At 38.0% G+C, this 25,004-nt stretch overlaps 1 protein-coding gene across 1 annotated transcript in view; it reads left to right on the top strand.

Annotated features, from left to right (window-relative positions):
• Positions 1-13,161: 13,161 nt before the first annotated feature.
• Positions 13,162-25,004, top strand: part of LOC306849091 (glutamate receptor ionotropic, delta-2-like) — a gene marked incomplete at both ends in the record, with an annotated part of 138,479 nt that continues 126,636 nt past the window's right edge. The window contains one exon of the mRNA XM_079383944.1: positions 13,162-13,357. Within this exon, the coding sequence (XP_079240070.1) occupies positions 13,162-13,357 (196 nt within the window). The remainder of the gene's footprint in view (positions 13,358-25,004) is intronic.

The following is a 25,004-nucleotide window of genomic DNA, read 5'->3' as shown; positions in this document are numbered from 1 at the left end:
CTCAGCCACGACATGTCTGGGGAAAAAACATATCTCATCATTCTGTAAACTGAAAGTTACATTTCTTTTTTTTTCTTTTACTGTTTTAATAATCTATTTGCCTTTACTATTCTATTTAAATCAATCTGCAGTGCCCTCAATTAACATGAGGTTCTAAGAAATGCGTGCATTGCAATTATAAATAAATAAAACGTGTATTCTAATATAGTTTTAGATGGAATGTGTGGGATGTTTCAATATATTACCAGATTTTCCCACATTGTTGCCAACAGTAGCCTGACATATGCTGCATCCACAAAATGATTAAATCTCTAAACTATATTATGCTTAACAATGCTGAAAATTACTTTTTCTATTATGTCACATTGCAGAAAATGTGCAAGACGCAGTTCCACATAAAGACGCAGTTCCTCTTAAACATTACGATTTTAATGGCTGTCTTTGTTCATCTATTTAATTATTTTATGATTTATTTTTAAAATATGACAAATTAAATGACAGCAAATTACATTTTACATCAATAGTTCTTTTAAAAGTCGTGACGTATTGTCAAGTATGGTGACCCATACTCCAAATTGGTGCTCTGCGTTTAACCCATCCAAGTGCACACACACACAGCAGTGAGTAGTGAACAAATGCACACACACACACACACACACACACACACACAGTGAACACACACCCGGAGCAGTGGGCAGCCATGCTGCAGCGCCCGGGGAGCAGTTGGGGGTTCGGTGCCTTACTCAAGGGCACCTCAGTCGTGGTATTGAGGGTGGAGAGAGCGCTGTACATTCACTCCCCCCACCTACAATCCCTGCCGGCCGGGGACTCGAACCCGCAACCTTTCGATTACGAGTCCGACTCTCTAACCATTAGGCCACGACTTCCCCTTTTACAAACTACTTTGGACTCTTATTAAAAAATGTTATCTGTATTTTAGAGTTGTCCTTTTATCTTTTTTCTCTGTACTCTAATTTTCTGTCTCATTTCATAAGGATAATTATCTCTTTTAATTCTATTTTCTTTGGCTATACAGAATTATGATTTTTGCTTAGCTGAAATACATAAAAGTCCAGTGTTCTTTTAAGTGCTGCATTTTGAAATAAACTCACAACATTTGAACTTTATGCATGTCTGAGTTTAGATGGACCTTTTTAGTTTTAGCTTTAGTTATATAAGATAGAAGTTTCACTTAAAAATTACATTTCAACATGTTCATATTTGTAACATGAAAAATACATTGTGTACCAATACTTCTAAAATAATAATAATAAAAGCTAGACTAAGCTCTGGATATCCACTGACCTTAGAACTGCCCTTTAGAATGGCAACTTTGTAAAATATATTTTTCTAAATGTATTTATTTATTTGGCTAGGAATTAATACCCATACAACTTGAAAAGATCATTTCATACACAAAATTCTCTGCTGTTCAAACTAATTATAAAAACCTATGAGGAAATGATGGCCTTTTTGTTTGAATACAGTAAAATTGCATCATGTCAACTGCCTAGTTGATGAATCCCAAAGGAGGAGGGATTTGCATATTTTCTTCACATAAAGATGTTAGAGACCAGATCTGTGGCATCTGGTGCTTTGCTTTAATTTAGAAATCCCAGATTTCTTCCCTTTCTTTGTTTTATATCTCTCCTTCAATCACCGCAGAGGGGCTTTGTTCAGAGACCAGCCCTTAGAGGAGATAAAAGGAGGCAGGTAAGTACGGAGACTTGCAGGGGAAAGAGAGAGAGCGAGAGCTAAAGAAGATGAATGCAGTTAGATGAAAGAGAAGGAGGATGGATGCAGAGGAGATTTCTAATGAGTCACAGGTTGATTCCGTCCGTGTTAGCATGTGGAGAATCACTCGTGATGAATGACTCCTTCAGTGCTTCAATTAGGGGTGAAACTTTGCAGATCTGGTCAGTCATATTAGAGAACACACAGGTACAGGCTCACAAAAAAAATGGATAAGAAACCTTCTAAACCAGCCAGATCTCATTAGCAGGTCTGGTCTGCTGGTTCTTGCCACTTGTCAGCTTGGTAAACCAGCTGAACATCAACTAGGCCAGTCTACACCTGCTCAGGCTGTTATTTTCAGCAGGGAGCACACACAAGAACACCCTTTCAAAATAGGAACCCACTCAGTTTAACCACAGGGATTTGGGAGTTCAGAGTAGTTTCCCTCAGCTCTTTTTTCACTTCATCCCTCCTTGACTTTTTCTTTGGCTGTGGTTGCTTTTCTTATACCTATCTTTTAAGTGCACAGCACCAGGTGTGCCTGCAGCACCGCATTGATTTGATCCTCTCGTATGCAGCCAGCTGGCACGCTAACCTGCGCACGCGTCTTCATTACACAAACAGGCATACCAAAACAGATCCCGTCAATGCTGCAAGACCGTCCCTTCATTAAACACTTACATCCTGACATTTGGAGACTCTCCCACCTGGGACTGTTTGACTCGTTTTCCCTTACTGCGCAGCACATTTCTAAACAGCTCCCGCGGAGCACGCTGGCAAACATCTGTCGCGCAAGAAGTGTGCTGAGGTTGTAGCAGAGATGGTTATTGGCATTTGGTTCTGTTTTCTTTGGGTGGAGAAATCTGTTTGGAAACATGGGATACAACCTGTTAAAACGAGAAAAAACAACAACTTAAATTACTAATCTACTGATGTCTGACATGAAATACATTTATCTTGGATTCATAATGTAAAGTTATAAGTTTCAGAGTTGCCAAACAAATGTGCAATATGTTATCTTTCTCTTACAATGAAGCCTTAAACAATGAAGAATTAAATCATATTTAATAGAATAAAAGTGGCAGATATGTTGCTTACTTGTACAGATGAATCTGTGATTACAAAGTGCAGTGAATATCCACACTACTGCGGTGACTGACACCTCACACACATACACCTCAAAACAATAGACTCATCCATGCTAAGGAGCCGTGGTGACCCACGTAAAGATGATAATTCCACAAATAACTGCAATTCCAGGTTTCAAACAGAGATAGCGATAATTAGGTCTTAATAACAGGTTAAGTACAAATATAATGTACTGTGGGGAAATCGTGGCCTAATGGTTAGCGAGTCGGACTCGTAATCCATTTTTTTTCGGCGAGTTGCTGGTTCGATTCTCGGGCCGGCAGGGATTGTAGGTGGGGGGAGTGAATGTCCAGCGCTCTCTCCACCCTCAATACCACGACTGAGGTGCCCTTGAGCAAGGCACCAAACCCCAAACTGCTCCCCAGGTGCTGCAGCATAAAATGTCTGCCCACTGCTCCGGGTGTGTGTTCACGGTGTGTGTGTGTGTTCACTGCTGTGTGTGTGCACGTTGGATGGGTTAAATGCAGAGCACGAATTCCGAGTATGGGTCACCATACTTGGCTGAATGTCACTTCACTTATATACAATAAACTTCTTTGCGCATTCCAGACAGACCATCGTTACACCATAAGGGGACAGCAAGTTTGTTCGTGAGCCACCACTGAATCATTTGCTCAACCGATTTGTTCATAAGCATCAATTCATGTCTTTACGAGAGAGTCATTGAATTATTAATTTAACCAATTTGTTCAAAACACTGATTCATTTAGGAAATTAATTTAATTTTATCCATACTGGACTATTATTGAACTCCACATGAAATGGAAGGTCACCCCAATTCATATATTTTCTAAATGCATGCTAATGAAATTATTTTTATGTGGCAGATTTCATCAATTGGTCGCATTTATTTTAAATAAATAAATAACAATTTGGAGTAGCATGCACCAATTAGCCTCTCACAATAACACCAAAAAATGACAATTTGATTCCATGTTCTCTTTAAGTGTGTAACTTGCTGAAAAATAAATTGCACAATAATATACCATGAGGGAGATATCGCTAACAAATTCTCAGTCCTCTCCAAAATGGTTTCACGCTCACTGGGTAATTAGAGAACAATGTCCAGCACTTCTATCTCTAATTAATCAACTGATAAGTATCTAATTCCCAAAGATGCAATTGAAAACATTACAATATGAACTGAAGACAAATCTAAAGATATCTAATATCTGTTTGCTCTAAGCCAGCACTGTGCCCAATTCCTTCCGATGATAAGAATGAAACACCGTTCAGTGGCAAGTGTAATGAAACGTCGTTCATGGCGAACAGCAAGACGAGGAATTCAATAAAACAGAACCTTTAATGGAATAAACTTAAATTTCACAGATCCCAACAATAAGGAAACTTTACTTTTAAGATACGACAACCCAGACTAAGGAACTCAAGGCTTATAAAGAACAGGGAACAAAGGAGCAAACGAGATAATTAACACAAGACAGGTGAATCGGATGAATCATTAACTAAACAAGGACAAGAACTACCAAATAAGGGCAAAACAGAACTGAAAGGAAACGTGACAGAAATCGGGGGGCGGGCGCCCTGGAGGCCGGAGCAGGGCCAGGACAGGGAGGAGACAAGGGAAGCCTCAAGGGCGGATCCGGGGACTCGGGAGGCCATGGCGGGACAGGAGACTCGGGAGGCCATGGCAGGACTGGAGACTCGGGAGGCCATGGGGGATCTGGGAGCTTGGATGGCCATGGAGGATCCGGGGACTCGGGGGGCCATGGCCTTATTTTTTCGGGCGGCCAAGGCGGCTTAAGGGGTTCCGTGGCTCAAGGGGTTCCTGTGTCCCCGGAACCAGCAGGGACACAGGAAAGCTGGACGGGACCAGCGGAGACACAGGAGAGCTGGACGGGACCAGCGGAGACGCAGGAGAGCTGGACGGGACCAGCGGAGATGCAGGAGAGCTGGACGGGACCAGCGGAGACGCAGGAGAGCTGGACGGGACCAGCGGAGATGCAGGAGGGCACTTGTGAGGAGCAGGCACTGGAGGTCACTTGCAAGGAGCAGACTCTTGGGGGCGCTCAGGCAGTGCTAATTGTTGCGGGCGCTCGGGAAGTGCTAATTCCTGGGTGCGTCTGTAAGCATTGGTACAGGAGGGACTGGCCCTGGAGAATCGGGCACTGGAGAAGACTGGCCCTGGAGAAGCGGGCACTGGAGGAACTGGCTCTGGAGAAGCGAGCACTGGGGAATGCTAACTAAGAGCGGGCACTGGGAAGTTCTGGCGTGCAGCAGGCACAGGAGGGCGCTGTCGAGGAGCGGACTCTGGGGAGAGGACAGGAGCCAAGGACCCAGGGGGTATAGAGGTGTCCATAAGCTCCAAATTAGGAACCATCATCGTCGTGGGCGGCGGCATCATCATCGCCGCGGGCGGCGGAACCATCTTTGCCACGGGCGGAATTATCATCGTCACAGGCGGTGGAACCATCTTCGCCGCGGGCGGAGGAAGCAGGCTGACTATCCCCGGACCTCCTTTGCGGGGGAACCAAAATCAGCCGCCTCCTCAAGAAAACAGAACCTTTAATGGAATAAACTTAAATAAATTTCACAGATCACAACAATAACAAAACTTTACTTTACTTTACTTTAAGATACGACAACCCAGACTAAGGAACTCAAGGCTTATAAAGAACAGGGAACAAAGGAGCAAACGAGATAATTAACACAAGACCGGTGAATCGAATGAATCATTAACTAAACAAGGACAGGAACTACCAAATAAGGGCTAAACAGAACTGAAAGGAAACAGACACGTGACAGCAAGGCTAAGCTAGAGAGAGAGAGAGAGAGCGAGAGAGAGAGAGAGAGAGAGGGAGGATGAGCTGCGGATCTTCCTCATAAAAATTACAGCAGCAAAAGCCTCCATATATAAAAAGAAAAGCCAGTGCTCTCCTGGGACAAATTTATCTGGAGTTCTCAACAGTGTTAAATTTTCAGGGGAGAGAAGGGTCTCTGTGTGTGTGTGTGTGTGTGTCTAAGTGGTGACAAGAAACGTTAAGAACTCCTGAAATAGACCGGTGTGAGAGGCCACAAGCTACATGCTAAACCAGATCTCTCAACATTTTTCCCTTGTGTTTCTTTGTCTTCAGCTTAATCTCCCCTGCTTTTGCATGTATTTATAAATCCAAAAAGGTCTATTTATTAAAACTAGAAGTGAACAAATACACCCACAGGTATGAGCAAGGGAGGAGGTGAGCATGTTGGGAGAAAAAAGGAGTGCGAGCATGACAGCAGCAGCTGAGATTTAGATTAGGTTTTGCTCATGTTGATCTCATGGAGTCTGTGTGTGGGCTCTTTCTGCACTGTCTCTCTGATGGGATTTGTGTGTTGAACTCTGGACTTGCCAAGACTTGCACATCCTTATGTTATTGGGAACTCAGGACTACATGTGAGGTCCAGGAAGAAAGATTTTGATGCAGTGATGTCCAATGCACATATGAATTATGCTTTGGTTTTTTTTTTTTTTACGAATTGGCTGGTTGATTTGATTGAGTTGAACTTTAGTTATTAACTTTAATTCGCTTGTTTATAAGATCTGAGCATGGACAAATAATATATAAAATGAAAATTCTTAGACTGTTCAACCACTGTTCAAAAGTTTGGGGTTGGTATGTAGTTTTTTTTTAGTCTATTCTCCTTACCAAGTTTCCATTTATTTGATTAAAAGTATATATATACAAAAATAGTAATGTTTTATTTCAAATACCCATGAGTCCCATTTTTCTGTTTTCTATTTTAATATATTTTAGATTTGTATTATTTTTATAATACATAATGCAATATTATTTCATTATATTAACACATGATAATACTATTTGTATTATCATTATTTAATTTAAAAGCTAAAGTTTCTGCAGCCATTGCTCCAGTCCTCAGTGTCACATGACCCTTTAGAAATCATACTAATATATTAATTTGGTGATCAAGAAATGTTAGTTATATTGTCAATATTGAAAACAGTTTTGCGTCTTAATATTGTTGCAGAAATGGTACTGTTTTCTTTATTCTTTGATGAATAGAAAGTTCAAAATAAAAGCATTTATTTGAAATAATTATAATATTATGAATGCCTTTACTATGCCTTTTGAGCAATTCAATGTATCATTGCTTAATAAAATTAGTTATTTCTTTAAAAATAAAACATTTACTTTAAATTGTATTAGAAATACCAAGATTTTATTCATGTAAAATATTAAAAGTATTTGTTTTGATGTTTATGAGAGTAATGAATAAAGATGAATTGATTTAGAATATCCAAGATGAAATATTTAGTGTTGTTGTTAAAGGGAATCTTTAATGTTTGTGCATCAGTTGTATGTGGAAGGTATTTCAGGTAATAATGTGGGAGATATGTCAGAGCCTTAAACACTATTTGTCTGCTTTGCATTTTTAATGAAATGGAAATGAACAGTGCATAACTTATTTATAATCAACACAATTACAATTAGGTCGGGAAGAAACATACTGAACATGAATTACTTATGCTAAATTACACTAATTAACAGTAAACGTCCTAATTGAGTCAACTTCAAAAACACAGTGATAGAAAGCACTCTTTAAGTATGTTCTTTTTACCCTTAAAAAAGCTTTTCTTTTTTTTACTAATCCAACATACTGTAGATAAGCAATTCTCTCTGAAATAAATCAGGCTTGCTAATGCTGTGACTGCGAGAATAAAGTCAATGCCTTTAAATGGAATATCACTGTTTACTTTCAAAGAAAAATAAGTCTTTATTTAAATTTTAATGCAACATTATTGCAGTGTTTTGAAAGTGTCAGGGAATAATGCAGTCCCTGGTGTGAATTTGTGCAAATATGAATGCTTGTGTTTTTAACTTCAGTAGAAGGTTTAATATTCAATACTTAACGGGCCATGTCAAGACTTGATGGGATCATATGTAATCAAACAAATGGCTAAATTATAAGACTTCATTTGTAATGATTGAGCAACGCTGTCTTTCGCTAACATAGTTAGCAAGACCTAAGAGGAATGTGGATCACTGACAGATCATAGCACTAATTCACAGAAGTGCTTTAATAAGTAAGGATTAGCCAGCCTTTCCATTTTCAGTCAGTCCAATCCATAACGGGGGGCAGTCAAAACGCTCTACCTCATTAAACAAGATCTTATTAACTGGAGCTCGGCTTATTCAGCTTAAAATTTGTGCATTTAATCAATTAAGTTGCATGCGTTAAGTTAATCATTATAATTCCTCACATTCTGTGGGATCAAATGTCAAGGTTTCATTATGGTGTATTTTTAGAATGATTGGCAGTTCCTTTTGTTTTGCAGAGTTTAAATGGACAGTTTTAAAAGAAGCATGTTTTCAATTAACTCCTAACTAACTCAAAATCTTTCTTTCTTTCTTTCTTGATCCACAGATCTCTTTTCATTCTGAAATGTTTCTAGCATTTTCTTGAGGCCTTTCATGTCCTTTCAAAAATTAAGATTTTGTAATGATATCCAAGCTGTTATTTTGTTCCCAACCTGAATGTCTTTCTACTGTTGAAAATAAAAGACGAAATTTTAAAGAATGTTGGTAACTAAACATATTTTTTGTTTAAGTGACTTCTATGGACAAACGTACAGTGAAAGTTAATTGGTACTGAAACTTTGGTTATTAATATTCAGCCGAAAAAAGAATGCATACAGATTTGTAATGACATGAGGGTGAGTAAATGATCTTAAGCAAATTATTTTCAATTTTGGGTGGACTATCCCTTTAAGTCAAGTAGTGTTTTTTTTTTGTTTTTTCTTTTTCAGAGCAAAACATAATTTTAAATATTCAACATTTACACAAAGATTACTTTGATACCAGATATGCCCATCATCAAAGCTTCAAAAAGCTAGTATCGACATTTCTGAAAAACATCATGTTGTATATTTCATGACAATTTCAAAGTGAAATGTCCAGTGAGTGACTGTAAAGGTGCATTCAGTTTTATTCGAAACAGATGAACTTGAATCTGCCAACATTTCATTATGTTGGTTGTAGAGATGCACGATATTGGATTTTTGCCGATATCCGATATGCCTATATTTTTTAACTCATTTTGGCCGATGCCGATATATTTCCTTTTGCTTGGAAACAACACTGTCTCTCCTGTGCAGAAATTATAAAATTGCAAAATATTTTTTAATTTTGGTTAGTTTTTAACAATAACTTATTTATTACAATTAAATAAAAAATAATGAAGTTTTTTTAACACTACACTGAAGCTTTGAAAATAACTATAAATAAACTATATCAGTCACTGCACCCTCCCCCCCCCCAAATCTTTTAGAGATCATGATGTTTAAAAAATAAAACATATTACACATTAATGAATAAATCAGTATATATAAATTTAATTACCCCCCCCCCCCCCATTTAAGCTAGCTTCTGACCAATGCATCAAAACATACTCATTATTTTATGATATCAATTACTGCTTTACTTGATCAGAAACACAGTAAATGTTGTTCGTGTAGTCTATTTGACTTTTAATTTAATTAGAAGTATGCCAACAGTGCCCCCTACAGATTAAAACTCCTTACTAAACGGGCGTTAGGACCTGGGGGAGGCTACTGCTGCTGTCGCTGCACGTGCTGTTACTGTTTACCCTATCACACACCGAACTCTTCATTCTCTATGTGCTTTCACAGATTAAATGCAGCGATCCAAAACAGTGAATCTAATTCTCATTCAGACAAAACTTTGCATCAAGAATGAGCCACACTGCTGATGTGATCTAATCGCTAGCACACCCTGAGCACATGTGAGTTAACCCATTCCTCTTATCGGCAAGACATATTGACATAATTTTTCATATCAGGCCGATGCCGATTTTTACATCCTTAGTTGGTTGTGATGCGTATTGGCATTCCATAAATTATATGTCAGGTGAGTGGCTCTAAAAGGGTAATGCATTTGAAAATAATGTACCACCTACCCTAAACCTAACGACAGTGTTAACCAAAACAACCGTAAGATAAAAGCCATTCTATTTTAGCTTGCTTTTACTAGATTTGATCTCCTTTGATGTTGATCAGGGTTCATGAAAGGGCTCTGCATTGCAAGTGTAGTGCTGTACCAGGTGAGCTACCAAGCAAGTTTACTTTGTCAGAAAAGCCGCACATAGAGTATGGAGCTGGTTTACAAATCATACACTATGGTAAAAGTGTTTTGGGGTCATAACATAGTATAAAGCAAGGAACTGTGCAAAAGTAGGTCTTTATTAATCAATAATTTGCCCCTGTAAGCATAAATTATGTGAAGAAAAAAAAAATTGCTGGTGTTTTTTAACTGCCACTAGAGTTCATTTCAGCTAGAAAATGCATTGAATTGTATAGTTTGAAAAAATGTACAGTAGGTAGAAGCACGTTTTTCCAATGAACCTCAATTGTCCATTTCATCTTGCAGTTTGCTTTTTCAGCACTATTGTTTGCATCTTCCCTTCCTTTCGTTCTGCCCCTGGTTGACACTTTCATTTATTTATTTTTATTTTTTTGCCGGAGTTGGCAAAATTATGCTGCTCCATGGCCCACTTCGACATACTGCATTTTACCTTCCCCAACTTCAGTTACGCTAAATAAAATGAGTCAAGTGAGATGAATGTTCATGTCTGACATCAGCTTTACTGCACATCTGGGAGCCACAAACTGAACAAGGGCAAAAAGGGTGAGGTTATTTGTGGGAGGGACTTTCATTTCTTTGGAAATAGATTTGTGCTTTGTTATAAAATGGAGTTATGCAGTAGGTTGTGGGGTGTAATTATAGAAATCACTGCAGCAACTCAATCAGAATAGTCAAGCATTAAAGCATTTATGCAGCAAAAAAAAAAAAAAAAAAAAATGAAGTAACCAATCAGCGCTCTTAAAGCTGCATCTGTGCTGATGAACATTTGTTTATGCAAACCGTATAAGTGCTTATGAATGGAATGTTTATCAAATGAACATTTCAAAACTAAGTATTTATACTGAAGAACGCTGGTTTCCTCGTATGTTTTTCCATAAACACCCTAGCCTGTGTGATAGACTCCCAAATGTTTTTTGTCTGATGGTATTCAGATGGGAGAGTCTCTAAAAGTGCTGAATTGTTAATGAAGCTCTAAGTGGAATGGAAATAATCGTATTTGCCCAGTTGTAATTAAAGCCATTGGTAAAGACGTATTGATCGCCTCCACCTTTGGCTGCCAGCCTGTGATTACGCTCAGGGATTGAGCCATAAAATATATTTCTTCAAGATGGCAAGCCACATGGTTACTTGACTGAACAAAATGGAACTTGACTGGTGTCATAGAAATTTGAAGAACTAGAGAACAATGTTCTTACCTTATGTAGGGATAGGTCACAATAGTAAAGAAGCCTATCTACAACCTATCTGCATTGTTTAGTTTCATTTTTTATGTATTTAATGCTGGTGGCTTACAGTTTTTCTTGATTGCTAACACACAGTTCATTAAATAATTAACCATTTTCTCACACAATCTCAAAATTACACACCAACTTGTGCAAACTTCAAACTTCCAGATCAAAATCAAATAGTTTAGCCAAAAACATGTTCTCTTTTGTCAGACTCAAACTTTGGCCTCAGAATCAGATGATACACAAACCTGTCAAATAGACTCAGACTACTTTCCAGTAGTGTAACGATTACCGATTTGACAATAAATCATGATAAAATTCCCAACGGTTAGTATTACCGTTTCATATTTTACTTATCATTAAAACCGTATTCGATTACCACGATTTTAACAACTCACGATAAATAAATACTGTCCAGCATAAAGCACAGTTTTAAGTTTAACAGTCTCACGTGCACACAGCAGCAGAGTAGTTTTGTTTTGAGTGAAAATAGGGCGGAAAATTCAGGAGGTTTTAAAAGAGTGCTGAGGGAATTATACAAATTAATATATTAATTAATTAATTATATGAATGTACCTCTGAAGGTCCTGACTGTCTTCAGAAAAATGATTCGATGGCATTTTGTTTTCCTCTTCGCTCCATGTAATACCTAAAGGAAGTGTTTATAATCGCAATACTGCTTTAAGGGATGCAATTCAGCTTTTCCATATAAAGCGCCACCTGCTGTCAGTGAGTGAATTTACAGACTGATATTTACATTCAGCCTGTGTGCAGCAGTTTCTGTCTGGCCAAAAACAGACCGAATTTGCATGCCCTGCTGTAAATTTTGACCGGTTGATGAAAAACAAGCTTATGTGGATTCTACACATTTAAACAATTCAGATAAGTTATCTAGAATTATTTATGGAGCAGATAAAATACATAGCCTATAATCATTTATTAATCAATTATCAATTTGACTTAACCCTTTTCTTTATTTACAGTCTGAAATGTGAGGTTTACCTTTATATGAAGCTTTTTCAAAGCTTTGTTTGAACATTTACATTAGATATTTGAACATGCTATTAAACTGGTGTCAGTCAAGTTGTCATTTAAAATCCGAACATCATTGGTAATGTTATTGTTTTAGTGATTATGCAAACAAAAAGTCATTTTAGAATCAGAATCCATTTATTTGCGGTTTGTTGATTTTTAAATATAAAACTTGTTGAAATGATTTATGTGTCGATACTTTTTGAACATCTCCACATTTTATCAATACCGTGATAATACTGATAACCGTGATAACTTTGGTCACTATAACCGTGATAAGAAATGTTCATACCGTTACATCCCTACATGACAATAGGGGGATCCACAACACAACAATTACAACACAGAGAAACAGTACTGTTGGAATCACTTTTAGAACATTATTTTTTTCAGCTGACAAACAATAAAAACACTAACAACCAATCAGAATCCACTCAAGTTTAAAGACCTTGAACATTTAATGCGATACATGACAACTGCAGCATGCACTTAAAATTAAAAGGACATTTTCATCCCTTGTTGGACACTAATTTAGTTATCTTTATAATTATCGCTCTTGGTGTGAATGTGCCTCAAAACCAGCAAACCAATATAAAAAAATAATAAATATAACGTTTCTCACATTCCCATTTTATACTGTTTGTCGGAGACCATAAAACAAATATGTGTACTATCGTATGATTTTGTGTGTCACCTATTATTTATCATTTTGTGAAGTTTTGAAAAGCTAAATCAGATGAACGTAAGATTATGTTAGTTATTATAAATCTTGTTTCCTCTCTCTCTCTCTCTCTATGTTACCCACAGCCTGCGAGTTGATGAACAGAGGTATCTTAGCCTTGGTCAGCTCTATCGGCTGTATGTCTGCGGGGTCGCTGCAGTCTTTATCTGACGCAATGCACATCCCACACCTCTTCATTCAGAGGGCACCCACAGGCACTCCTCGCTCTAGCTGCCCGCCCACCAGTCGTGCCCAACAAGACGACTACACTCTCTTTGTCCGGCCTCCCGTCTACCTAAATGACGTCATCTTCCAAGTGGTGATGGAGTACACCTGGCAGAAGTTCATTATCTTCTATGACACTGACTTTGGTGAGTAGTTTCAATTTATGGATGGCAGTAGTAAACGGCCGTAAGGAGCTCTCTCACAGTGTGTCCAATCAGTGACCCCACATTAACACCCCCTTATTACCACCACAGAGAGGAAATTATACAGCATTATTACCTCCATTGCTCATTTTGTGTTTAAGGCAATTTTTCTGAATGTGTTTGAGAGAAAAGAGCATGACTGTGAGTGAGTAAAAAAGATTCTGGGCATTCACGGATTAACCACAGAGCCGACTGGGCTGTTGCCCACAGACCTTTAAGTCCAAGAGGCCTCTATTATTCATTTATTTGTATTTTTTTTCAGCAAACATCTTCTTTTGAGCTTTTACCCATTGTATTTCATAGCATTCCTCTTGGCCTTGCAATGCATTTTACTGACTGAGCAAACTGGGTAAACACGTTAAGCATGTTTCTTGATATGGTCGGTTTTGACGGGAGCAGAGTAGATGAGGGTGAGGATTTGCCCGCAGGTGCAGTTACCCAGCTACCAGATTAAAACCATTCTCATTGATCAAGGTGCCTGATATTTTTCACAATCTTAAAACTAATTACCCACATCAGCTGGAGAAAGACTGATGGGAGGTAAAACAAAACATGTTTTAAAATGGATGGTGTAGTCGTAACTACCCTAGTGAAAAAAAAATACTAAAATGTATTTGAAATACATTTATTTTATATAAATATTTACATGTTTGTGTGTTGCATCATTCATTCACTACTTCTGCACAATTAAAGTGCATTAAGCACAAAATTACAGTAGTTATTCCAATTTAGCAGGAATAACTACTGTAATTTTGTGCTTAATGCACTTTAATTGTGCAGAAGTAGTGAATGAATGATGCATTTATATAGCACTTTATTGTGTATTGCTGTACACTCAAAGCGCTTTACAGTCATATAGGGGGTCTCTCCTCAACCACCACCAGTGTGCAGCATCCACTTGGATGATGCGACCTCAGCCACAGTACAACGGCGCCAGTGCGCTCACCACACACCAGCTACAGGTGGAGAGGAGAGAGTCATAGAGCCAGTCAAGTGGATGGGGATTATTAGGAGGCCATGATTGACAAGGGCCAGTAGAGGGAATTTGGCCAGGACACCGGGGTTACACCCCTACTCTTTACGAGAAGTGCCATGGGATTTTTAATGACCACAGAGAGTCAGGACCTTGGTTTAACATCTCATCCGAAAGACAGTGCTTTTTGTTTGACAGTATAGTGTCCCTGTCACTATACCGGGGCGTTAGGACCCACACAGACCACAGGGTGAGCACCCCCTGCTGGCCTCACTAACACCTCTTCCAACAGCAACCTAGTTTTCACCGGAGGTCTCCCATCCAGGTACTGACCAGGCTCAACCCTGCTTAACTTCAGTGGGCAACCGGTCTTGGGCTGCAGGGGATATGGCTGTGGCATATAGTGCTGAAGTCCAACTAAAAATATACTGAAATATATTTGATTGTGCTAAAGTGGAACTACTGCAAGTATACATCAGGTACACTTGAAATATCTTGCATTCAAAATCTGATAATATACAGAAATCCTTATTAATTGCGATATTAAAACACATTTTTGACATAAGAAATGTGCATTGCACGATAAAGAAATACTCCAAAGTTTAAATGTTAATGGATTTGAAGAATACTTGGTATGAAATAAATGTAATTGAAAAAAAATATATAAATAAATAAAAATTACTAGGATACAGTATTCAATCAACAATAAAGAATATTATTTATTGTAAATTTTATTTGTTGTGTTTAAATGTTTATATATTGAGAAAATACTTTCGGTTTTGACCATTTGAGTCAATTTGAATTGAATCACACTCAAAATACAAGTATAGGGAGGTGGAAAGAGTTTGTAAGCATAACTGTACAAAAGCACACAAAAAGAATGTACAGTTGCTCACCCCTTCATGTATCCTTTTTTACGGAAGCCAATAACTTCCCACACTGGCGAGCAAACTATTTTAGGCGCAGACCGAGAGTCTAATTTTTGTTAGTCACCTCCCCCACCATAATTCTTTTTCAATAATTTTTTTTTTCCAGTTTTATTACAGGTAGAAACCGTGTCGAATGTGCAATACTGCCACCTATAATCAACTAGATACTGACGCTCAAGTACTTATCATATGTGTAGTGTAAACATGATATTCAGTATAGTAGATGAAAACAAGGTGCAAACAGAGTCGTGTGTCCCAATTCATAAAACAGTAAATTCTGAACTATGGACACTTTGATAGACACTATACTATCCCATGAAGCCAAGGGAATGTGAGTGACAGTGAAGTGACACAAATGACACTGGTAGGTCACGACAATGATAATATAACAATTGTAGTACATTCGGTTTAGATTCCTACACACATTCACACTTTATAGAAGATGCTCTTATAACAGCTGCAAATTTATTAAAAGAACTACCTGCAATTTTGGACGCAGCCATGCAATGCTAAAACAAAGTATCTTAGCAGGCAGTATAATTAAAATGTCTGCTTTCTGGAACACATAAGATGCCTTAAAATCCTGCCTGCGTAGGTAGTTTACTACATTTTGGAACAGAGCATTTGTGTTTGTCAGCGGGTTAAAGAGAACAAGGGAGCGCGATTATAAGATGGTGGAATAGAGTGTAGTTGTGTGTGAAAAGAACTCCATGGTTGATGGTCCCTCTGGAGGGCACGCTCCTCTGCAGCAGGTTAAGGTGCGGATGAATAAGTACCTGTCCCTGAAGACAAACGGATATGATTTCAGCCATGTCCGGAGGACCATGTGCCCTGGGCAGCTATATAGTAATAAAGCCTTAGAGATCCTCTCCCCTCCTCCCCGCCTTAAGTGTGTGGAGAGCTTGACCAGTGACTCCGAAGATAGAGTCCTCGGACATTTAAATAGCTGGCCCCTGAGCAAGAGATCTTTCAGAGAGAACAAAGTGTTCTTAAATTGCTTTGGCTTTTTAAGATGACTTGGACAAAAGAGAGTTCATTGGTAAACTGATTGTGCCTTCTTGGTATCTCTTATTTTTCAGGACTAGTGTTGCTAGCAGAAGTCCCCCCCAAAAAAAAGATCAATCAATTTGCAATCTGAGGTTTCCCTCTCTTTAAGTATCCTCTGAATCTAAAAGTCTAAAATCTATAAGTGATTTTGAAATAAATTGAAGCGTTTTTTTTACCAAAGTGCATTTTAACTGCAACTTCACAAAATGATATGCATCGTTAACAATTCATTTGGGTTGTCTTTTTTCTTGCTAAATATATACCAATATGTATATGTAATATACCACTGTTTTGAAGTCTGGGGTTACAGATTTTTTTAAGAAAGAAATTGATACTGTTATTCCATTTAATGCATTAAATGGATCAAACTGATTATTTTTAACTCTCACTATTCATCCAAAAAATTCTGAAAAAGACACCGTATTGAGGTTTCCACACATAATTGAGCAGAACAACCATTTTTAACTTTTTGGTAGTTTTGGTATAAAGCTATTTACATATTAGCATATTAAATTGATTCTGAACATGTTCTATGTTACCACTGAAGACTGGAGTAATGGCATATAAAAATGTGTATATATGTAAAAAAAAAAAAAATATATATATATATATATATATATATATATATATATATATATTCACAGATTAAAATTAATATAAACAAAAAATCTAATATTTGTGGATTGCAGAAAATGTATATAATGTATACTGTATAACCTGTTGATGCATGGTAGTCCTGGATGCTGATTGGTCAATCTGTGTAACTCTCAAAGGGTCTGATTTGATAGCATTTTTCTGCTTTCCATGATTCTTTGCAATCACTAGATCTTCGTTGAAGGTATTTCAAAATGCACACTTCTAGCTTAACTTACATTCATCTGCAGAGTGATGTAGGTTCCCTAGTTGGCTCATCTACTACAGCATAGGTGCGCACTGCAAAAACAATTTGGTGTTGAAACAATTTTCACTCAGAAATTGCTAGTAAATTTCACAAATAATTACAAAGAAACTGCTCGTAACAATGAATTAAACATGAGATTTTGAAGTTTGAATTTTGAGATTTTTAATTTTGGAGACTGAAATAGTATTGTTTTCATAAAATATAATAATCTCCAACAATCTTTTATTTACAACCTAAATACAACCTACTGTTAATTACTAAGATAAAAAGTAGAGAAAAAGTGTAAATGATTTTTATATATAATATATGTCAGAGAAAAGGTGAATGATTTTTATATATAATATGATGTGTACAATTTGTAAAAGTCAAGTTCCAATTTGCATTCCTGTTCCAGATTATGCAAGTAAGTAATAGAGACATGTGTTCAACATAATGTGTTGTCTGTGACCTCTAATATGATTACCACCTTCCATAAATTCAGTCTGAATAGCTATGGTGTAGCACTTATAATATTAGAATAACCTGTCCAGCACTTTGCCAGACCAGGATAAGGTTAATTTAATGTGCAGCAAGTCCAAATGAGATGATTTCATGGTTAACAGACACGTGGATGAAAGAGATAAAGGAAATTGAGTCCCTCTTTTGAAGAGAGAATTAATAATGATTTAGGCCAATGACCCTATTATCCTCTCACGATAACCAGTCACCCTCTGTATTGTAGGGTGGGTCAGAAGTAAGAATATATTAAATAGTACATTTCCCCTTTTCCTTATTGACGACAAACATTCCTTAATGTAGTTTTCAAAATATACAGCCCTCTTGAAGCAACATGCTGGTCCAAGCTGGTCTCTTCATCAGGGACATCCTCTATCTATCTGTCTCTGTCTGTCTGTTTGTATCTCTCTCAGCAAGACGAACTGTGACATGAAGATTTGTTTTTAGCCCCCATTGTCGCTCGCTAGTGTCGTAAAGCCTACTGGAAACATTAAACACAGTAGAGAGGATGCAGCTAGTGGGAGATTCACAGCTTGAGAGCTCACTCAATCAGCGCTCAGCTGCGGACCTCAGATCCGGTCTTTTAGATTCTACTCACAGTTCCTACCGGGCCACATATGACTGTGTCACTCAGAGCATCTATCTAGCTCTGGAATTTGATTTAAAGAACTGCCATCAGACAAAAATAGTGCCGGTTCCCTCTAATCAGTAATCAGTAGACCGAACCGGAAAACTGGCATGTATTGACTCGTGTCAAGCTTTTGAGTGACTTAAGTCTTAGGCAGAGGTGGATGTACGCTAATCAAGTCCAGCACAAATTGATTTCTCTGTTAAATAAACGGAGTTAGAAGTAAAACCGAAGACTTTAGAGGAGCAGTTTGGGACTTTTATTACCCCTCTTCACTGTTCCCAATTAGGAGAGGCTTTCAAACATCTTGATGCCAAGGACCTCCAAATATGTTGATCTCCTTGCGATCCTATTTGCTAAAATATAAAGGCAGCTGTGTATTTTTCCTATTAAAAGAAGAAACATTTATACTGTGTGTGTGTGAAAAATATTAAGGGTTATATTATAAAGACAATGTCTGCAAAATTAATTAACTGCCTTTTGTATTATTTGTGTTTATCATATCAAAGCCAAAATCTGGGAAATATAATTTTCTGTACTGTTAGATGAATAAACTAGAAGAGAAGATAAAACCAATATGTTTTGTTGTAATTTGTAACATACTGTGTTCTTGAACATTGCGTTTTGCAAGAGATTGAGAGATTTACTAACATTAATACACGCGTGGTCAGAATTGTTGGTACCCTTGGTAAATATGAAAATCACAAAAATCTAAGCTTTCATTGGAGAATAAGAATTTAAAATGGGGGGGGGGGATATCATTATGAAGTAAATGTTATGCTTCTTAGGAAGCAAAGAAATTTGATATTATTTAAAGCAAGGACAAATTGTTATGCTACTTCTACCATTTCTTTTGGTTTTTGGTTCTTTCAGATTGTTCAGTGAATATAAGGTGGAGGTTTAGTTTTCTCTTTTTTGTAGTTGCACTTGCATATTTCATAATTTTCTTTTTTTATTGTATGTGAATGGATATATTTGTGTATGTATAGATGGATGTATATGTATGTGTGTGCATAAGTATATTTTTATTATTATTTGGTGTAGTATTATTGAATATGTTTTGAACATTTGTTTTTATATTTCTCAATTATTTTGTATTTACTATGTTTTTCTTGCAATTTTATCTTTCAGTGTACTTTCTGCATTAATTCGATCTCATTATTTCTTAGCAGAAAAATAAATAAACTTCATATAAGGACAGACATATACTTTAAAGAAATTTAAGAAATATTTCTCTCACAAAATGACACTTCTGCTTGAGCACAGTACAATATTATTGAAATAAATTAATACTTTTATTCAGCAAGGATGCATTAAATTGATCACACAGAACAGTAAAGACTTAATAATAGTATTACAAAAGACAAAAATGTATCGTTTTCCACAATAATAATAAGCAGCACAATTTGTTAACACTGATAATAAAATTAAATGTTTCAATAGCATAATTGAACACCAAGCAGCATATTAGGTTTCCAAAGGATCATGTGACACATACGACTGGAGAAGTAGCTGCTGAAAATTCACAGGAATAAATGCCATTTTAAAACACATTAAAATAGAAATCATTTATTTAAAATTGTAATAATATTTCACAATATTACTGTTTTTACTGTATTTTTGATCAAATAAATGCAGCTTTGGTGAGAATAAGAGACTTTTAAAAAATCTCTTTAAAAAAGACCTCAGGCTTTTGAATGGTAGGGGATATGTAGATTTACACATTCATTTTTACTGTTATAAATTAGGATTATCTATAGAATAATCATTATTATTCTCAAACAGTTTTCAACCAGTCTTCAGAAAACAGAACAACATTTCGGTTTGAAATCATTGGGTCAAAGTTTAGCTAGTTAACATAGGTTCAGTTCATAGGTGACAGTTAAAATATATACCACATATACATTAAGTTGAATTAAAGCATCTGCCAAAAGATTAGTTTAACCGTAATTTTCTACAAGATGACGCAGAGCTATTAATCAGAGTGCTCTGTGTGAAAGTTGTTATAAATTATTATAAGCTGAGCACAGTAGCATATGCTGGTAATGCTTAGAGTTCAAACTGAGATTCTCTGACAGGGAAAGTGAGGGCAGAGCCTGTAATAATAATGAAGACACTAATGCTGATTATAATTGCATGTGTATTTTTTGGCAGATGAAAAGGGCCTCATTGGTGCGTTACCGCTGTGCTGTGTGTCTGTTTGTATTAGTCTCCCTCGCTATAACCTCTCCTGTTAAGACAGAAGTTATGAAGCCAAGCAGGCTCCTCATCTTTGAACTTCATAGAGTCTTAACTGAGAAATAACAAGCAGTGTACATTAACAGACCATTGCCTTCTGCAGTCCCATCCTGCAATATCGTAGCCGTGTAATGTTGCCGTAAACAGCTCCTACCCAGATGCCACTCCAGCACAGGGACCGTATCGGGTCCCCCTATGTGTCCTCCGCTATAAACACAAGCTGCTGTCTGCTGGAGCCCTGCCCTCCGCACTAGCAGGGGAACCCAATAAGAGATTTCCAGCAGAACCGCAGCCGTAGATTTGCTTTAAATTGGATCCAATGCACAGATGGAGGCACCAGTGCTTTTGACCCTCCTCCGGCGTGCTGCGGATGTTGTCCTCGTCTTCCCTTTTTAGCTGCATCGAGTGACAGAGTTTGTGGAGGTGCAGGCGGCGATGACCCTGCTAATTAAGCCAAGAGCCAAACCACTCTGATTCAAGTTTTCTTGTGTCCTGAAAGTTAAAAACAAAATATTTCAGTTAAATGGTACTTCAAAAGAGAATTTTACAGCAGTGTTGGAGGTAATTAACTTCGAGTAGTGACACTATACTAACTTTACTACATTTTTCAGATGTGTGATAGCAGTTCGGTTATATTCTTAACAGTGTAGCTTTTCCAGTAACAAGGTACTTTATCCAGTGATTACCGGTGTAGCACTCTTGCTGTTTTTAATGTCTGACCTGAGGAAATAATATCACAGTCCCTATACTATGTAGTATGTTTTTGTTATGTAAATCAGGTGTTTTATTTAGTATACATTTATCTGTTCAAGTTTTATTTTAATTGGCATTATTTTTTTATTAAAATCCCCTGATTCAAATGTTTCTGATTTAAATTATAAATAGGACAGTTTTAAAAAAAATTACATTGTGTTTTTAATTTTTTAAACATTTCCTGTTTAACTTCAGTGTGGATAGCTACTGTTTTTTAGTAGCTTGTAACGTAACTTACTACTTTTTCAAAATGTTTGGTTTAAGTTTTGTATGAACATTATTTTAAATGAATTAGCTTAAAATGCATCACACAAGTTTTAGATAAATGCATGCATAGTTTGAAAAGTTGGACATAAACATTATTATATTATTAATGCAAGTTATATTATTAAGTTTATATATATAGTATCTCACAGAAGTGAGTACACCCCTCACATTTTTGTAAATATTTTATTATATCTTTTCATGTGACACTGAATAAATGAAATTTTGCTACAATGTAAAGTAGTGAGTGTACAGCTTGTATAACAGTGTAAATTTGCTGTCCCCTCAAAATATCTCAACACACAGCCATTAATGTCTTAACCGCTGGCCACAAAGTGAAAATGTCCAAATTGGGCCCAGATATTGTCAATATTTTGTGTGGCCACCATTATTTTCCAGCACTGTCTTAACCCTCTTGGGCATGGAGTTCACCAGAGCTTCACAAGTTGCCACTGGAGTCCTCTTCCACTCCTCCATGACGACATCACGGAGCTGGTGGATGTTAGAGACCTTGCGCTCCTCCACCTTCCGTTTGAGGATGCCCCACAGATGCTAAATAGGATTTAGGTCTGGAGACATGCTTGGTCAGTCCATCACCTTTACCCTCAGCTTTTTTAGCAAGGCAGTGGTCGTCTTGGAGGTGTGTTTGGGGTCGTTATGTTGGAATACTGCCCTGTGGCCCAGTCTCCGAAAGGAGAGGATCATGCTCTGCTTCAGTATGTCACAGTACATGTTGGCATTCATGGTTCCCTCAATGAACTGTAGCTCCCCAGTGCCGGCAGCACTCATGCAGCCCCAGACCATGACACTCCAACCACCATGCTTGACTGTAGGCAAGACACACTTGACTTTGAACTCTCACCTGGTTGCCGCCACACACGCTTGACACCATCTGAACCAAATAAGTTTATCTTGGTCTCATCAGACCACAGGACATGGTTCCAGTAATCCATGTCCTTAGTCTGCTTGTCTTCAGCAAATTGTTTGCTCACTTTCTTGTGCATCATGTTTAGAAGAGGCTTCCTTCTGGGACGACAGCCATGCAGACCAATTTGATGCAGTGTGCGGCTTATGTCACTGACAGGCTGACCCCACACCCCTTCAACCTCTGCAGCAATGCTGGCAGCACTCATACGTATATTTCCCAAACACAACCTCTGGATATGACATTGAGCATGTGCACTCAACTTCTTTGGTCGACCATGGCGAGGCCTATTTCGAGTGGAACCTGTCCTGTTAAACCGCTGTATGGTCTTGGCCACCGTGCTGCAGCTCAGTTTCAGGGTCTTGGCAATCTTCTTATAGCCTACGCCATCTTTATGTAGAGCAACAATTCTTTTTTTTCAGATCCTCAGAGAGTTCTTTGCCATGAGGTGCCATGTTGAACTTCCAGTGACCAGTATGAGAGAGTGAGAGTGATAACACCCAATTTAACACACCTGCTCCCCATTCACACCTGAGACCTTGTAACACTGAGTCACATGACACCGGGGAGAGAAAATGGCTAATTGGGCCCAATTAGACATTAATGGCTGTGTGTTATTTTTAAAGTGTTTTTTTTTTTTTTTTTTTTAAGTCGTGACGTATTGTCAAGTATGGTGACCATACACGAAATTGGTGCTCTGCGTTTAACCCATCCAAGTGCACACACACAGCAGTGAGTAGTGAACAAATGCGCGCACGCACGCACGCACGCACGCACGCACGCACGCACACACACACACACACACACACGGAGCAGTGGGCAGCCATGCTGCGGCGCCCGGGGAGCAGTTGGGGGTTCGGTGCCTTACTCAAGAGCACCTCAGTCGTGGTATTGAGGGTGGAGAGAGCGCTGGACATTCCCTCCCCCCACCTACAATTCCTACCGGCCGGGGGCTCGAACTCGCAACCTTTCGATTACGAGTCCGACTCTCTAACCATTAGGCCACGACTTCCCTATTTTGAGGGGAAAGCAAATTTACACTGTTATACAAACTGTACACTCACTACTTTACATTGTAGCAAAGTGTCATTTCTTCAGTGTTGTCACAGGAAAACATATAATAAAATATTTACAAAAATGTGAGGGGTGTACTCACTTCTGTGAGATACTGTGTGTGTATATATATATATATATATATATATGACCCATGGCCTAGCTCGTAGTTGGAGAAATGGAGATGCACCATATTGACCATCTGGTATCTGTTTTTGCGGATGCAAGATGAGCTACTGTGGCTAATGACTAGGGTGGGCTAGCTAATGCTATTAGATTAAGATGGATTTTCCAGTCATTTCATGTTGTTTTTCTGCTTCAGTTATGTATCTAAAATATTAGCATGATATTAAGTCTTCTTTTAGCGGCTCATGACTGAAGGGCTACCTACAGTAAAGACGTTTTCATTTGATGCTTTTCCTGAAAGTCTTTTTTTTTTGCTCACATCTCTGTCACACAGTCCTTAATTCCCTCCGGTTCCCTCGCCCCAGTCCCATCTTTCAGGGACGCTTTGATCCTGCATTCTCAACGCCTCCCCGCTCCGGTGGAAATGGTTTGATGTAGGGAAAGGCCGCCTGCGCAGAGGGATGAGTGTGCAGCAACTCTTCCTCTGTGAAATGCATCTTTTATTTAGCGCAGCCCTGAGACAGCACTTCTGCCTCGCCACACCACAGTGATAAATGTTCTACGCAGGTTTCTGCTGCCGCCCACTCCTGAGCGCTGTTAGCAAACATGCTAATGCGTTCCTGTGCTACACGGTCGTCACAGTAATGGTGAAGGTGAAAACAAAATGGTTGATATTGCCAAGTGTTAGGGAGTTTATATTCCATCTGATACAAACACAGATAAGTGCAACGGTAATTATGTTTATTGTTCTTTAATTCTAACATTATAACATGAATTGCAGTGAAACTGTAATACAGTTGAGTTTATGTATACCATAGTCCAGTGTTTCCCACAGACACACTATTTGTGGCGGCATATATATGCAAATTAATTCTCTACACAAAGCAGCGCTCCGCTCACAAATGCTACTTTATCAGACATTACATGCAAGATGAAATGAAAATGACATCCAAAATTTTCTGAAGACAGTCGGTTTCCTTCAGAAATACAGTGATATAAAAACACCCGCACCGGGTTTCGATTTTAAAACATGCAGTGCTCAACCAAGTGTTCTCCTGACCCGCCAACCATTCAAATTTCCGTTGGCGGGATTTATTTTAATGATATTCTGATGGGCCACTTTGTGATCTCACAAACACCGGAAAACAGTTGTAGTTCTTGAAAAGGGATTTTTTTAAAAACTAAACATCTCCCTTTGGAGTGGACTTTGAGATTTGTAACTTTGTAGATCTTTTTATGCCCAAATATACACACTACA

Source organism: Barbus barbus (genome assembly GCF_936440315.1).
Source record: "Barbus barbus genome assembly, chromosome: 29".
Lineage (NCBI taxonomy): Eukaryota > Metazoa > Chordata > Actinopteri > Cypriniformes > Cyprinidae > Barbus > Barbus barbus.
The sequence above is the reverse complement of the archived record's forward strand: the minus strand, read 5'-3'. Positions and strand labels throughout refer to the sequence as shown.